Source organism: Myzus persicae, unplaced genomic scaffold, assembly GCF_001856785.1.
Source record: "Myzus persicae strain clone G006 unplaced genomic scaffold, MPER_G0061.0, whole genome shotgun sequence".
NCBI lineage: Eukaryota > Metazoa > Arthropoda > Insecta > Hemiptera > Aphididae > Myzus > Myzus persicae.
In genome coordinates, this window is record NW_019103508.1 from 258,755 (window position 1) to 274,753 (window position 15,999).

General features: G+C 32.8%; 1 protein-coding gene across 2 annotated transcripts in view; it reads right to left on the reverse strand.

Annotated features, from left to right (window-relative positions):
• LOC111034634 (Krueppel-like factor 6) overlaps positions 1-13,628 on the reverse strand; it is a 215,946-nt gene extending 202,318 nt beyond the window's left edge. The window contains exons 1-2 of one of the 2 annotated variants that reach the window (XM_022315933.1): positions 13,349-13,628; positions 12,784-12,973 (exon numbers count right to left, since the gene is read on the reverse strand). In XM_022315933.1, coding sequence (XP_022171625.1) covers positions 12,784-12,885 — 102 coding nt within the window. In that variant the 5' untranslated portion in view covers positions 12,886-12,973; positions 13,349-13,628. Of the gene's footprint in view, positions 1-12,783; positions 12,974-13,348 lie in introns of those variants that run through there. The other variant, XM_022315934.1, reaches the window with a different exon arrangement.
• Positions 13,629-15,999: the final 2,371 nt, after the last annotated feature.

Sequence of the window (15,999 nt, forward strand, 5' to 3'; positions counted from 1 at the left end):
ACACCGTCATCTTCAAAAACTAAAATAAAAAATTCTTTCTAAAGAGCTATGCATTGAGGAAAATCCACGAGGATCCACTATAATACGCAACGACAACAACAACAATAATGATGATGATAATAATAATAATAATAATAATAATAATAATGCGCTTATATTATACGAAACGTTAGCAGGTATTATGTAGGTATATATTATAGTACACATACCCAACACAATATATTATCGGCTATATCATCGTCTCCGCCGCCGTGATGGTATGTATTTTCTACACAACTATATTACATACATACCGGGGGTTTGGTTTAGGTATAAACCTAGCTATTTATAACACATAGTCGTTCGATGTGTGTATATAATAATAATATACGAAACGCCACATTTTCCGGGACCGTGAAATATTAATACGTGCCACTTGAAGGAGATATAGAATGAGAATATTATAGAGTGACAGAGGAAGAGACAGAAAGAGAACGAGATAGAGATAGAAAGAGAGAGAGAGAGAGAGAGAGAGAGAGAGAGAGAGAGAGAGAAACAGACAGAGAGAAAGTGATGGGAAGAAACGGTTCGATAAACTGATCCCGTGCCCTTGAATAGCTCTCTAAAAAACTAATACATGCACACACGTCTATGCATACGCGTATAACAACAGCAGCTCTGCTACGACGGCAGTGGCGGCGACAGCATTATCGGCAAGTTCATTGTGCGTGTGATTGATGAATTTTAATTAAAAAACTATATCAAACAATTTTCTTTGGGTTTTTTTTTTTAAATTAATAATTACGTTCAATAGGCTACATCTAAATCGTCCCTTTTACAACGGGTATGCATACATGAACTAACTCACGATAACCAATATAATATTAATTGCAGCTGCACGTATATTCAACAATTTTTAAACTTTAAACTTTTACAGTACAAACGATAATAATAAGTACATATGACGGTAGCGTATGACCAATAAAGGTGCCAATAATAATTATTTAAGTTGTACTCTCGAGGGGTTAACTTCAAATAAATCAAACAGTCAATGTATACGATCGATGAACTTGCTATAAATTGGCGTTCTATATTCAAATAAAATATTTAAGGATAATAAATTAATATTAAACATAGATTGTAAAAAATAAGATGCATAATAGTGATGCTTTTTTTGTAAATTTGAATTGTATTTTTATAATTTGCGTATATCTTTTAAAAATCGTAAATAATTTAAAAATGCTTCTGTTTTGTTTTGATCTATTAGGTATGCATATAATAGCGAAGAAACGAATGAAGTGAAATAAAGAAAAATAAAATCAATGTATTGTAAATTGAATAATAATCATCGTATATGATTTGCATAATTGTTGTTTTGTGTCGATGTATATTATCAATGAAAGGACATGAAAAATATAAGTTGCAGGAAAAAAATTGAACTACTCTAAAATGTAAGCGGTACACAATAATGCGTTATCTAAATTCAAAGAAAATTATTTTTTTTATCCTGTTATTTTCTGTTATATACGCCAATCATCTCTGTTAAAACATAAACAGTACGCTTTTTATTCCTGTTACGTGTGATTTTTTGTTTCAAATATCTTACGGTCTCTGCACATTTTATTATCAGGGGAGAAAACTAACGAAACCGTTAAGACATAGACCTTTTTTTTAACCATCAAAGGTCATCCATCCTCAAAGGCACGTAGCGTATTTACATACAGAAAACTACTACACTCGATTTTCATACGTAAAAATATATTACATTATATATTTATGCTTTTTATTTTCGTGCTATGTTATTTTTGATCTTACCTACGTATATTTTTTTATTTGTGTCCAACCTCAACCTGCAAATATCGTTATATAATTAACGCGCGATGTCACCAAAATCGAGATTAAGAAAAAAAATACAAAAAATTGATTAATGTATATTGAGCCGTTGTCCTCGGCACGCGTGCGAAAGAACCGCGGGCAGATGTTGTGGTAATAGTTGTAGACTGTAGTAGTGGTAGTGGTAGTATGGTCGTAGTAGCTGAGGCACTATATATACGTATTTTTTTCAAAGCTATATTATACCACATACCGGCACATGTGCCACGACTAGTGAGACTATATTATACACGCGTTCAAAGTGTTTCGCACGACGATTCCGATCGCCAGTGGGTTAACGGTCTGTGTCGTCGGTGGAGCGATATCGCTGTACACGATGCGCGATGGGTAATTGAGAGGACTAAATAATGAACCCGAATTGTGTGTCTCGATATAACATATATATGGTGGCGCGTTTGATTAAAATTAATGTCTGGTAGTTGTTTTGAATACAACCGTTTCCTCTAGCCGCAGTAAGCATTATAAAATACGTATGCGTAATATGAATGTCCACATCAATGAATTGTAAAATGTATATCATACAGTCGTCGGTATTCGTAGAAAAGGTCTCATAATTGACTGAGAGGAGGAGAGAAACACATAATCCTCGTCCTGGCTTAAGTGAAGAAATCGCTTTACGATAAATTCTATGGTTAGGATGATACGCTCTGTTTTATTTATGGAAATACACCTATTTTCTTGCCATATTATTTCCAATGATATCTATTATAATAATTTAGGGTTTGATATTCCCGCTATAACAGTTGTATCATAATAAATCATTATTATCAACAGACGATAGTATAGTAGTATAGAAGATGTTCAGTTTAACTGTTTAAGTGACTACACTCATTATTTTGAAGGTTTAACTTTTTGGATCGAATATGTTTTTTACATATAAAGTAAACGACATTTTTACAATTTTTAGCGTCATCATTTTTGTACTTTTTGAAAGACAGTATATATTTTTCATTTAATTTTCCTAAGTAGAATGATTTGATCTGTACCATCGAATTTCAACTGAACATTTAATTTCTTATAATCAAATAAGTATTATAAGTATTAGTAATCGGAGTAAAGTGGCATAGGGGTAACATGCAAAATGTTGGTCTGCCGATTCATTCATCATAACTTCAAATACTTATGCGTGTTAAGACTAATTAACTATTTGTTCGAAATTCCATATCTATGTATCAAAATTATACTCCCAAATTAATCGTCTTTAAAAAAATTAAAAGTTTAAAAATTGTAACAATAAGAAATTTACTTTTCAAAAATACTACTTTGTAATGACATACAATTATGTAAAAATGATATTTTCAACAGACTTATAACTTATCAAAATAATAAATGTATGCACTTATAGTAATATATGGATCACCTTGTTTAGTATAATAATATATAGAACCCATATCATACCTAAATGTGATGTAACCTAATCTAACCTTGTATAGAAACACAGAACATTATAGGTAACCACCAACCATCGTTCTAGGAATTATATCACGACTGTATATCTACAGAGTTTTATCCGAACATTTGAACCCCCTCCCCCCCCCCCCCCCCAACAATCCAACGCTGGTCGAACGAATGGGTTAATTGAATTTAAAACGTATACACAATTCCCCGGTCGATTAGAGTAGTACCTATATTATACTTGCTAGGTATAATTTATGTATATATATATAATATAAGTGTTATTATACACAATAAAGCGTAATTATTTCGTCAAACAATATTATAATTGCTGTTATGTTCGGCCCGTTTACAATAATAACGATAATTGTGTCTATTTCCGAGGCGCGCACCAGACGTCGTTTTATTGTCATCACCTATGCAATCACCTCGTCGGATTATATCACATACATACATATTATATACATACATAATACATATATATAATATAATATGATATTATTATCATCAGAATATTTATTGAAAATAACATTCTAAACCCGCCACTCAGAAAGCTGATGCCCGAAACGGTCGGTTCATTCAGTTGTTATCTATTATTGGTCGAGCGTTTTTCTAGTATTTTTTAAACGACATTTTCTATTAATTTCATAATATAATACAGAATTCTTCAAAATGAAGCATTCGATGTTTTCATATGTCATGTGACTATACTTTTTTGGGAATATGTTGAAGATACATGTGTAGTGTGTTAAAGTTAATGGCACAACAGATATGCATTTAATGAACACCCGGTATATAGCATACCTTTATTGTATCTATGCATCTGTGTATGACCGTACAAATTATTTACACGTGATGTTTTACAATATACTCCTATTCTTCACGAAACCGTTCGAAAAACAATGATAATAATCCCGTAAGTTATAAGCGTTACAATACGATCCAGACCGTTGGTTCGAAATTATTCAGATTTATTCATCAGATAAAATAATAAATAATATATATATATAATGACACACGTGTCACGTGTTTATCAGATTGTAATAAAAATATTAGGTGACACGATTTTATATTATATCAACAATTTTAACACTTTCCACACTTCGCGGATATGAATGTATTTCATATACACACGCAGTAAAAAATAGTTCTAACTTCTAAGTGTGTACTTACGCAGTTTATTTCGACGAAAAAATCTAGAAAAAGTTAAAAACCTAGTTGTTTACCTACCTACTTACAATATTAAAGGGGCAAAAGTAATTAACCGGCTTGGTTAACATGAAAACGCGTATAGGTATTCTGAAAGCAATATAAATTTAAATCAATTAATGGTCGTGTTGCACCTATTTATTTCAACAACAATTATAATGTGTTTTACATAATATTTTGTCTAAATATTTCAAACCAAACAGGTGTCATTGAGCTATAAATTAGAGACGAATAATAAACTTAATTTCGAAAAATCTCGAGTACCCACTTATAATCAATTCACCATTCATTTATATAAGCCACGGCACCAATCGTATCTTTTTAAAGACATCATATACATAGGTACTGACATAATAATAATAATTATAATACCTTATTATGTGACCATAATGTGTAATGGTGTATAATAAAACGTATTAGATACCTATTATATACGAGACAAGTGAATTTGAAAAAAATTAACAATAATAATTATTGTCTTTCGAGTGATTTACATTATAAAACGATAAGAGGCGACCGTATCAGTAGAATGTGATCCTCAATGAACGGAAAATGACAGTTAATACTATGCATTATTATTATCTGCAGTAGAAGTGATTCCCAGAACTTAAATCCATCGGTCACATTGAATAATTTAGTATCAGATAAAATGTTCAAGTAGGCAGCTATAATCGTCACAATTTATTTTTCAGTTATTATTCGAATCATAGTTTAGATTAAGAAAAATAAAACGGTAGAGGTCAACGACTGTGCATAGTGTAAAATAAAAATATCCACTTTTGTCATAGTACCAAAAAAAAACTTTTCCCGATAAATTTCTAAACATCCTTTTACCTGCAGGTTTATAATAATTTATTATTATTATTATTATTATTATTATGCATACATTTTTTTAAATTTTTTTTTCATTCCTGAATATATGATACAGTTTCTAATCGGTTAGGTATAAATGGTGAAGCAGGGTTTTCGAAATAAAAGGTAATAATATTGTGTATACATAATCATTCATGATACATATATGTTTAAAACATTTACCTGAATTTTAAAATGTAAAGCCTTTCGATTGGCGCCTTATCCTCACACAATATGTAGCGTAAACCCACGTCTGATTTCCGATTTCACCACCCCCCCCCCTCCACCCTTGCCTATACGTTTGGCGGATAAAGTGTACTAGAAATCCGTCAATTACTCAGGAAGATAAGAAGACCGACCCTAACCAAATGTGTGCGTAACACGCAGACACTTTTTGCGTGCTGACTTCTCACAAATCGCTAGAGTTGAAAACGTGAGAGTTATTAAGTAGTTCTGTAGTTAAAAGGGCAATGTTTCCTCGTGTAACGATCGATGCTGAAATTCACGAGCAAGAATAAAACAAGGGACAAGACAAATGCGATAGGATAAAAATAAAAGTTTTTGACAAGTGTATACGTAAAAATTATAGTTTATTTTTTATAGCATTGGCAAATCATGTTTTTTTCTTTTATAACTGGCAATCATTATTATTATTCAATCACTTTATTTGACTAACGCACTAAAAAAAATATTTATTTAATTTAAACTATATTATAAATTATTCTTGTTAAACAATGAAAATTTTTTCTTTTTTTTAAAAAACGAATGTTATTATTTGTAAAAATAACGAAGAGAGGAAAATAAAGCAAATTACAGTTTATGCAAATTTGGTCATAGACAGTTTTGAATTATATAACATAAAATCAAAACTTTTTCACTGGTGCAACACATTTACACTTTATACAATTATTAGACTACAACTTGTAAGTTGTAGTCATAAGCCATTAAAATTATATACAATTCAAACAACAATAATATTATTCACCTTGAAAAATGAAAAAAATATCAAAAAAGAAATACAATGTCGATCATCCATAACAATAATATTTCCAGCAATCGAGTACCTACATAATAATAATACACGTTTAACGCTATAAGATCATTAACCTAACTCAAAGACCGAGTAACCACATCATTGGAAAAGTCGTTTCAGCATTTCATACGACGCTGTTCGTGCAATATCATTAATTATATTACAAATATCGGCTATATACGATATTACATGCACGTATATATCGTATAAACATTTACAAGCTATCAGGCCCTTTTTTTTCGGTGACGCGAAGGAAAAATTGCAGCCGTGAGCCCGACGGGCGACGACAACGTTTTCGAGGTAGATTTTTCGGAAAATCGTAAGCTATTATTTTTTCACGTACGCCCACACATCAACCGTAGGCACCTATATACGAGGTCGCGTACACGCGTATATGAGCACAATGAGCCGAGAATAGAGCAGATCACAGATGGCATTAATCCTCGAAATAGAAGACGAAGAAAGAGAGAAGGGTTGACAAACGATTTCGGGTGAAATTGCTATACCACGCCTCGCGTTGATGGCGACGAGACAAATGGTCTCGTTTTAGGCACCAACACAATATATTATATTATATTATATACCTCCAAACACAAGCGTTCGCACGCATTTGACGACAACGGCGGTGCAGGAGGCGGTGAAATACGCATTACCGGTTTACCGATTGGACTCTTTGACTATATGGGGGTCGGTCGTCGGTATATATCCCGTTCGAGCAGTGCGTAGGTACGTATAGTATTATAATAATATGTATAAGCAAGAGAAACGCGAGTATATGTATATATTATATAATACATATACATATATACATAACGAGTATTACGCACCTGTGCCCACCTGTCGTCAACGCCGTCGCAAGACGCGTCGTCTTTGCTGGATAGTCCTTTTATTATCCCGTAGAAATTGCTCTCTCTCTAACCCTCCCTCCTTTAAGTACGCACGTGCGAGCAAGCGCATACAACACATCACTATATGATACTTAAAGTGTATAGGTACTTTGTATATACTCTAGGTCCGCGCCATTTATCATTTGGCCCGCGCGAATGATGTATAGTGCAGAGGAGCAAGCTACGTCAACAATACATATTATACACTATATATATATGTATATGCATTATACGCGTTCATCATTGTATACATTGTGTAAGTGTACGAGCGCAATAATAATAATAATAATAATAATAATATACGAATAGGTATAAGGAGAAAGTGCAGTGGTCTCGGCGGTGCGGGAGAGACGACGATTCGCTGCCATATAACAGAGCATCCCTCTGCAACCGCGCACCTCCGGAAGGATATAATATCATGTACATTGTACAAGCCATCGGAATACGAGCGATATTTATTTATTACCAAGCCTTTGCGACGTGTATTATGCACCGCATGCCGCATACGTATATACCGCGGTAACGTTATTGATGACGGTCCGAGAACCGACGGAGACGACCCGTGAGAAAACTCGCCGTGCGTATAATAATGTATATAATATTATAATATAGTATAATCGTTACTGTTGTTGTACACGCAACATAATTAATAATTATTATATACATAACATTGTTATGAACTCAAGTGTATGGAAATTCAACATTTGTAGAAAAAGACAAACATAATATTATTATCGCATGTATTCTTACTGACCTACATACAATTATGCCCACCGCAGTTGGCGGTCGTGTTCATCGCTCAAACTCTGTATAATATGAATAATAATATGAATAGGTAGGTATATAAGATTCAACCCGCTCACAAATATGAAATAATCCGTATCGTAATCGATTTTGATCTGTGTTAAAATTTTAGAAAAAATCATATTTTATAAGAAATTTGCAACGTTATAGCATATTATAATATATATATATATATATGTTCAGCTAAAAAAAAGAAGACCGAAACTATTTATTTTACCTATGTGCCAAAAACGGGAATATTATAAAGTGGTGGTCGATTTCTAAATAACGAGTTAAATTGGGGAGAATGAATCAAGTGGCCCCTAAACCAGAGATTGGTGTTTTGGTATATTTTTAAAAATGTATCAATACAATTCTGTTAAGCTAGCAAATTCATTGAAATTTACTTGTAAGCAAATTCGACGAGTATCTGGTGCACACACGACGCAGCCCCTCAATATCACGAGTTATATATTTTTTTTTAAATCTCCCTCGCCACCACAATTTATTGGATTTCGTGACGCCTGCACGAGGTGCAGCAGTAATTTCTACCTATTATATATAATACATGCCTAAATAACCTATAATATGACTTATTATATTTTGTAAGATGCACTTCTGTAGTGCAGTATACGCGACAGTGCATCGGTATATCTAAGTATGATGGACCATCATGATGGTTTAATATATTTGGGAAGAGAGCGTGGAGACGCGTATACCACGCAAGCTCGACCGCGTATACGCGACTGCTGCAGGGCCGTCATCGGCCGTATAACGGCCCCGCCAAAACTGCGCTGCCGCTCTGTACACGCCGCCGCCACCACCGCCGCATCGATCCGGCCCGGGGTCCTCTCCCTCGCCGCACCCCCTCACCACACCCCACGGCCACCGCGTTAATGGGACACCGTTAAAGCGCGCGGGGCTCACACCGCCCCCACTGACGCTTTTCAGATCGCTTTACCGCGCGCCCGTTTTACAACACACTCGCCGCCGTCCCGACACTAACTCTGCACGCACGTCGTCCTCGCGCCTTCTCCTCGCATTCCTACGTGAGTGTGTATATCGCAGGCATTAATATGTACATATTTTTATAATACTACTATAAGTACTGCACCTATATACGAGACTGCAGGCGTGAAAAATATTTTATTAAAAATGGGGGCACATCATGCACGGTTTTTACAAAAATTCTCTAAAACTACATCTAATTAATATAACAGTCTGCAGATGCAAATCGAGAAAAAACCTAACAGCGTTCTGAGATAACGCAGACAAAGATATAGAGAAAAAGAGAAGAGCCGATAGAAATCCAGCTCCAAATATGGTATTTTTCCCTCTCCCCAATAATTTCAACGAAAATTTCAAACATTTTTATCTCGGTAACAATATTTTAATTCCTAGCATCGATGTAAGTCTACATCATTAAAATTTAGTACCTTCATTTTCCAAAAGTACATAATGTTGTATTTTGAAATCTAATTATCGATATTGTTGCTGAATGTTTTTTTTTTAAATTTAGGTTCCAGGATCGTTTCTTCTACGATATTGTAAGAAAAAAGATTCAAAAAAATGAAGGGTCAAAACAAAGCAGCTTTAATATGTACACCTATTCGTGTAAATTAGAATTGTTTGTGTGTGCTTTTCGATATCAAGCCAATATCTGTAGAGAGATTGACGGTAATTTTATATACAGAGTTCAATACATTTCGTAGTATACTATGATTTATATGTATATACAAACGAGAAAAATATCATTCATTAAGTACGTCGTCGTTGTCATTTTGATCTGTGAGCAACGTGCGTCATCATCAACTATAATATTGTACAACGTGTTTCTAATACGACTACGGAGTGCCAAGAACGATAAATTATTCAGTTTCGTATCCAAAATTCGATATTATACGTTTTACGATTAACCACCAGACAACAATGTACCTACATCAGCAAACCGTCGGGTTTACCATCCGATTAAGATTTTTTTTGAACTTGATGATGATTATGAAAGAAAAAAACCAATACAATGCGCCCGTAAATTACATTTTGGGTAAACGGTGCATCCTTCTATAAAATATATCATTCTACAAAATTATCGTGTCAGAGATTTTCAATACAATGTGTTACTTAGGTTTCGAACAAGGCCTTTTGAACCACTAAAATTATATCAAAGGGAGCCGAGATACGGGTCGACCCATATTTTCTATACTACCGATTAAATCGAAAGATAATAGAAATAGGAATTATACCAGTATATTATGTTTAAGTGACTAGGGGGTTTGGTTGGCCTATGATAATATATTAGATTTGTGGGTTTGAAAGGCCTCCAATATAAAATGTCATTATCAATGTTTGTAGTTTGGTTACATAACATATATTTTTATAAGTACCATTAAACAATTACTGAATGAACGAATCTATTTCTACGTTATAAACCAATTATAAATTGTACTACCAAAATTCTGTACATACGTACACGAAAGCCATAACTATGAGATTTAATGGTGTAAATGTAAGGTCATTTTTAATTAAATAAATTTTAAAATGATATATTTTTCAATTGAATACGAGACCTTTCCAGGGATATAAATCGCTGTTTATCGGTTTTGTTACTGGCATTTTGTTTCAATACAATTATTATAATAAACACAGTATTACATTTCAATGAAGTATTTAAAGATATATCGTTAGTTCAGAGAACTACGACAATTAGAATAGTTTCACTCGTCTCCCATAGATTGTGGTCAAATGTCACAATAATCATTTTACTATTATTCCGTCTGCTGTTTTATTACTGGTCAGTGATTAAATAGATAAACGTACAAATTATAATTCATCAACCAGACAATATCGATTTTATGGTTTAAGGTATTAAATGAAAAAAAGGCTTACTGTGTAACATTATTGAAACTATCGATAAAATATATAAATGCAAATTTTTAAAAACATGTACTGCCTACTCGTATTCGATACAATATATGACTGTATGATATTAAAAATTCATTTCAAAACTATTGAGTTACATTGCATAGCATTTTCATTCCTCACTAGTCACTAACTCGAATAAAACTTTTCTTTTCGGTGGAACACGATTATTCGACATTCAGATTCTTATTGCACGGAAAAACTTTTATTATAAATAACCTTCAATTTTTGTAATTTCATTAAGAACGACTCATAAACCACTCAGTTTTAACTCAATATAACAAGTATGTATAATAATATATATTATTATATTATATCCTAAATATGTTACCGAAGTGACAAAAAAAAATATGTATGTATACTCAATTTTATACTATAGTTATACCTACAACTATTAGTTAGTTATCTCCACTGTAATTTTTTAATAATTTTGTCGTTCACTATAATGTTGCGAGAAAGACGTGTGTTTGTGTTTCCTTGGGACTAGTAATTTATTTTACAGCTTGTGCCTCTGATAACAACAGTATATGAATCACATAGGTACACATGTACACAATATTACACACGTTTATATTATATACATAAATAAAATGCATACCAACACATACGACGCGACGTTTAAAAAAAAAATTGTATACGTTAAATCAAAAACCGCTGACATAGAAAAAAAAGATTAACACAAAAACAGCCCCACTGTATTCACTTTTAATTTATCAAAATTAAATAAAAGGTTTTCAATCACCGACTTTTAATTTTGATTTTTTGTTACATACCTAACACATTTTTTGCTGGTTTTTTAACGATAGCAGTTGTAAACATTTCTATAAATGAGCCACAAACAGTAATACGATTTTTTTGTTTACTTAATTACCGACGATTTGTACCTAGTACAGAGTGTACTACAAACACGCGAAACTGTACGTTAATGTTGCACTGGCATAATGATAAATTAATTAATTCTGTGCCATTATTGGCGACCGAATGAATAAGTTGATCACATCGGTATCAAATACGATTAATCACTGTCGTAAAATGCGATGCAGCTAAACCCATGACAAGCGCATCAGTGGAGTAGGCGCCAAAAATAAAATTGGATACGATGGAAAATAAGTTTTTTTTACTATGGTAAAATTGTCGTATATACTCGACCGCAAACAACCCCGAGCGCATGAGTGCACGTGCAACACAACAATACGTGAAATTTCGTGAAATTGTTGCTTGAAAGGTGGAATGTGTGTACCTATTCACGAGATAAACATAATAATTATAATATTATGTTGTTATATAAGGACGCGGCGCACGTGCGACCGAGCGGACACTCGCTACGGCAATGAGTAATGACGTTATATTTTAAAAACACTAGGTAGGTACCTATTATAATATCGTCCAAAGTTCATCGAGCGGGATGATCCTTCAATTCGTCCATTTGTACGAACATAACAAAACTAAAACCCATCTATTGTTTAAAATAATATAATATTATGCAATAAGTGATTGTATGAATACAATTACTATTTAAATTAAAGAAAACAAAAAAGAAATAAAATGTTAATAATATTATTATGATGAGGTAGGTATATAATTGGATATTCCTTCACGTGATGGATTTGTATACCTACATGATACTATATGGATATCTGTACCTCACACATCCTACTACAAAGTTGACTGATTCGAATAAATATGCATTATATACGGCACCGTGATGCCCTAAACCCCTGTATGTAATACAAATTAGGGTTTCTATTATATTATTATCGTCGTTATTGACGCCATTTGGGGAACTTTCGAATAAAGCTTTTTTTAAACTTAAATAGTATGCAAGTGCATTACCTGTTGCCAGTGATCCTCGAGTGATACATGTGCGGAGAAGTAACCGGTATCGTGTATGTCTTGAAGTTCCCGGAATATGTTACCGCTCGGTAGCACGTCCATGGTCGGTGCGTAGTCGAAAGCACGTCCGAACTTGCGGTATTCCTTATCGGCTGCAGTAGCGTCGATAACGGCAGCTGAACAGCTTAGTCTACACGGTTAAAATATACGTTATATTTAACAATATATTGGCAGCGTATACGTGTAATGGTAATATATTGTGTCGTCGGCGTAATATTATAAACAATACGATATTAGATCACCGGGAAAACGGTCATCGTCGTCGTCGATCGACTGTTATTATTATTATTATGATAATATTGTAATATGAACGAACGCAAGAACCGAATCTATCTAAAAATATTAGATACAGTGACGGTGGCGATATAATTATGGCGAAAAAGCCGTATACGCGAACGTATCGGACACTCGGCAAAAATTAATGTAGGGTATAATAATAATATTATAATATTTGCGAGGTATTAACAACAATATTAATCATAAAAAAAAAAAACGATGATAATACCTAATAATAATGATAATATATTTTTGCACAGTTAAAACACGTCACGACGAAAGCACTATATATAATATATACGCGTATTATATATACCGGCGTTGAGGAAAAAAATTTGTGTACGAATCGAGAAAAAAAACCAAAAACGAGCAAGGTGACGAGAATTCGAAAAAAATAACACAACGGATAACGATTTATGGCGTACAGAAGCGGCAAGTGGTAGCCCGTGTTCTCGCTCGCGACTGAACACTGTAATTTCGCCGGTGCCGGCGCGGCGAGTTTACCCGTTCGCGCGCATACACGAATACGATATTCGATTGTGCGTAGAGACCGAGCGCGCGCGGCCTCCGTCGACAGCGCCATCTACCGGCCCAACCACCTGCCGCTGACAAATCTCCGGATATTGCAAATTTTTTTTTTTAAAGAAAAAACAGCAGCACGTCATAGTAATAATAATAATAATAATAATAATAATAATAATAATAATAATAATAATAATAATATTATATCGTATTACACTAGCCGCTCGTATCACTATAATATAATAGCACACCCGCGCAAATCTGTAGTGTTTAATGTTAATAATACTATAACGTCCGGTTAGTGTTTCAAGACCTATATTATTATATGTATATACAATATTATGTTCATATAATAATATAATATACAGTACGTAGGTACCTATAACCTATACATATATATATATAATATATATGTATTGTGTTTATTGTAAATCAATCCATTTATAATATAATGTGACGTGTTTAGGTATATATTATATACATAATAATAATTATATATCACGGAAGTACCTACTGAAATACATGAAACTATGTTATGCAAAGTATAACATAACAATTTATCCAAAGCTGTTTAAGTTAAGTTAATCTGCAATGAAAAAATGTAAAATGTATTTATTTTTTGGTTAGGTAACTAATAAGTCAAGTCAGTCAAGTCAAAAGTTAACACCCATTTTTTTATACTTTTAATATGTTAAAAACTACAAAATGTTTTTTTTTGTTTATAGTGTAGCTATATGAAGTTTACTTTATTTTTTTATCAACTAGAAAATTATGTAGTATTTATACAGTATTTCTAAATAGTACTTCATTGAAATATTTCAGCATTGAAACAAATAAACTCACTTCAAAGTTCAAACATTAAACACAAAATATGTTTTGACATTAAAACGTAATAAAAGTTTAAATAAAATGTAATCAAATTGAAAACCTAATAAATTAAATTAACTTCTTAAAATAAAAATTGAAAATTCAGTAATTTTACATTGAGCCAAAAAACAATCAAGTTATATCAGTAGTTAAATTTGTCGAAACCAGAAGTACGACTATTTTTGTTAAAAGCCAAAATACAATTAACTTTTTACCAAGTGAATCATTTAACTCGAACATGATGTACAATCTATTGGTTTCACTATTTTTTCATTGCAAAACAATGTAATACTGTATATACATGTGTATAAGAAAAAATGTAATACCATACAAATTGTATAATATATAATTAATGTATTTATTTTTTATTGACAGTATCTCTATCGATCGTACTGTCCCTATATGTATGTATTACGTAAAATAATATGGGTTTACAAGGCAAACTAAGAATCTCTCTCAAAACCACCCGCTCAAACCGAGAAAAGTGGTCTGCACCGCGGCTGCAGAAAGGGGGCAATTAAAAGAATGCGGTTTTCCACACTGTCGTCTATTGCAGACTATATTGAATTCACCTTATTATAGCTGAAGGTGGACTTGATGCGTCTCAGATATAATTTGAATAGGCGACTGTGGTGATGTGCCTAGTTTATTATTATTATGTATAATATCATTAATGAACGTGTATGCCATCGAACGGCGGTGGGAACTTAATATTATAATAATATATATAATAACCGGTTTTAATAATATACCTATATTACTATTTCTAGTGTGCGAGGTGCTTGTAACCACCTATATACGCCAAAAAAATTCGGCACCAACGGATGACCGTTTAACGTACCGTACATTACGTACGTATCCTACAGCGACAGACGAACACGTGTTTTGTTTTTACTGTTCCGAAAATAAAACTCAAACACTACGTTTTCCACAATTATATAAGCCTAACAAATATTGTACAAATTTGGACACACACACACACACACACACACACACACACACACACACACACGAACACACGAAAACCGCACGTCAACGCAGTATTTACAATAATTATCGATTATCGTCAATATTTATGGTTTTATGTGTACCTATAATAGGTATGCGCGAAAACGTAGTTTAATACCACACACGCGGCTATGGTGTTAGAATAATAATATTACTATCTGTACTTTGACTAATAACTGTGTAGTACTAAAATTATACATCAATTTGTTATCGCTTATAGTATATTGTTTTTATTTTTTTTTTTACGAACATTCTTTTCTACACGTCAATTAATATTAAATTTTAATAACTTCCTGTTTCAATAAACCAAGTTTGTTAATTATTCTAGAACTTATACCGTTCGAAAATATTTTTAAGTACCCTATAAAACAGTATTATCAATAAAAAAGAGCGTTATCATTGAATCGTACTTTTCCACTTAAAACGATAATTCTTATCGCACAAGTTACAACAGATTCAACCAGATTAAGACTTACATAATAT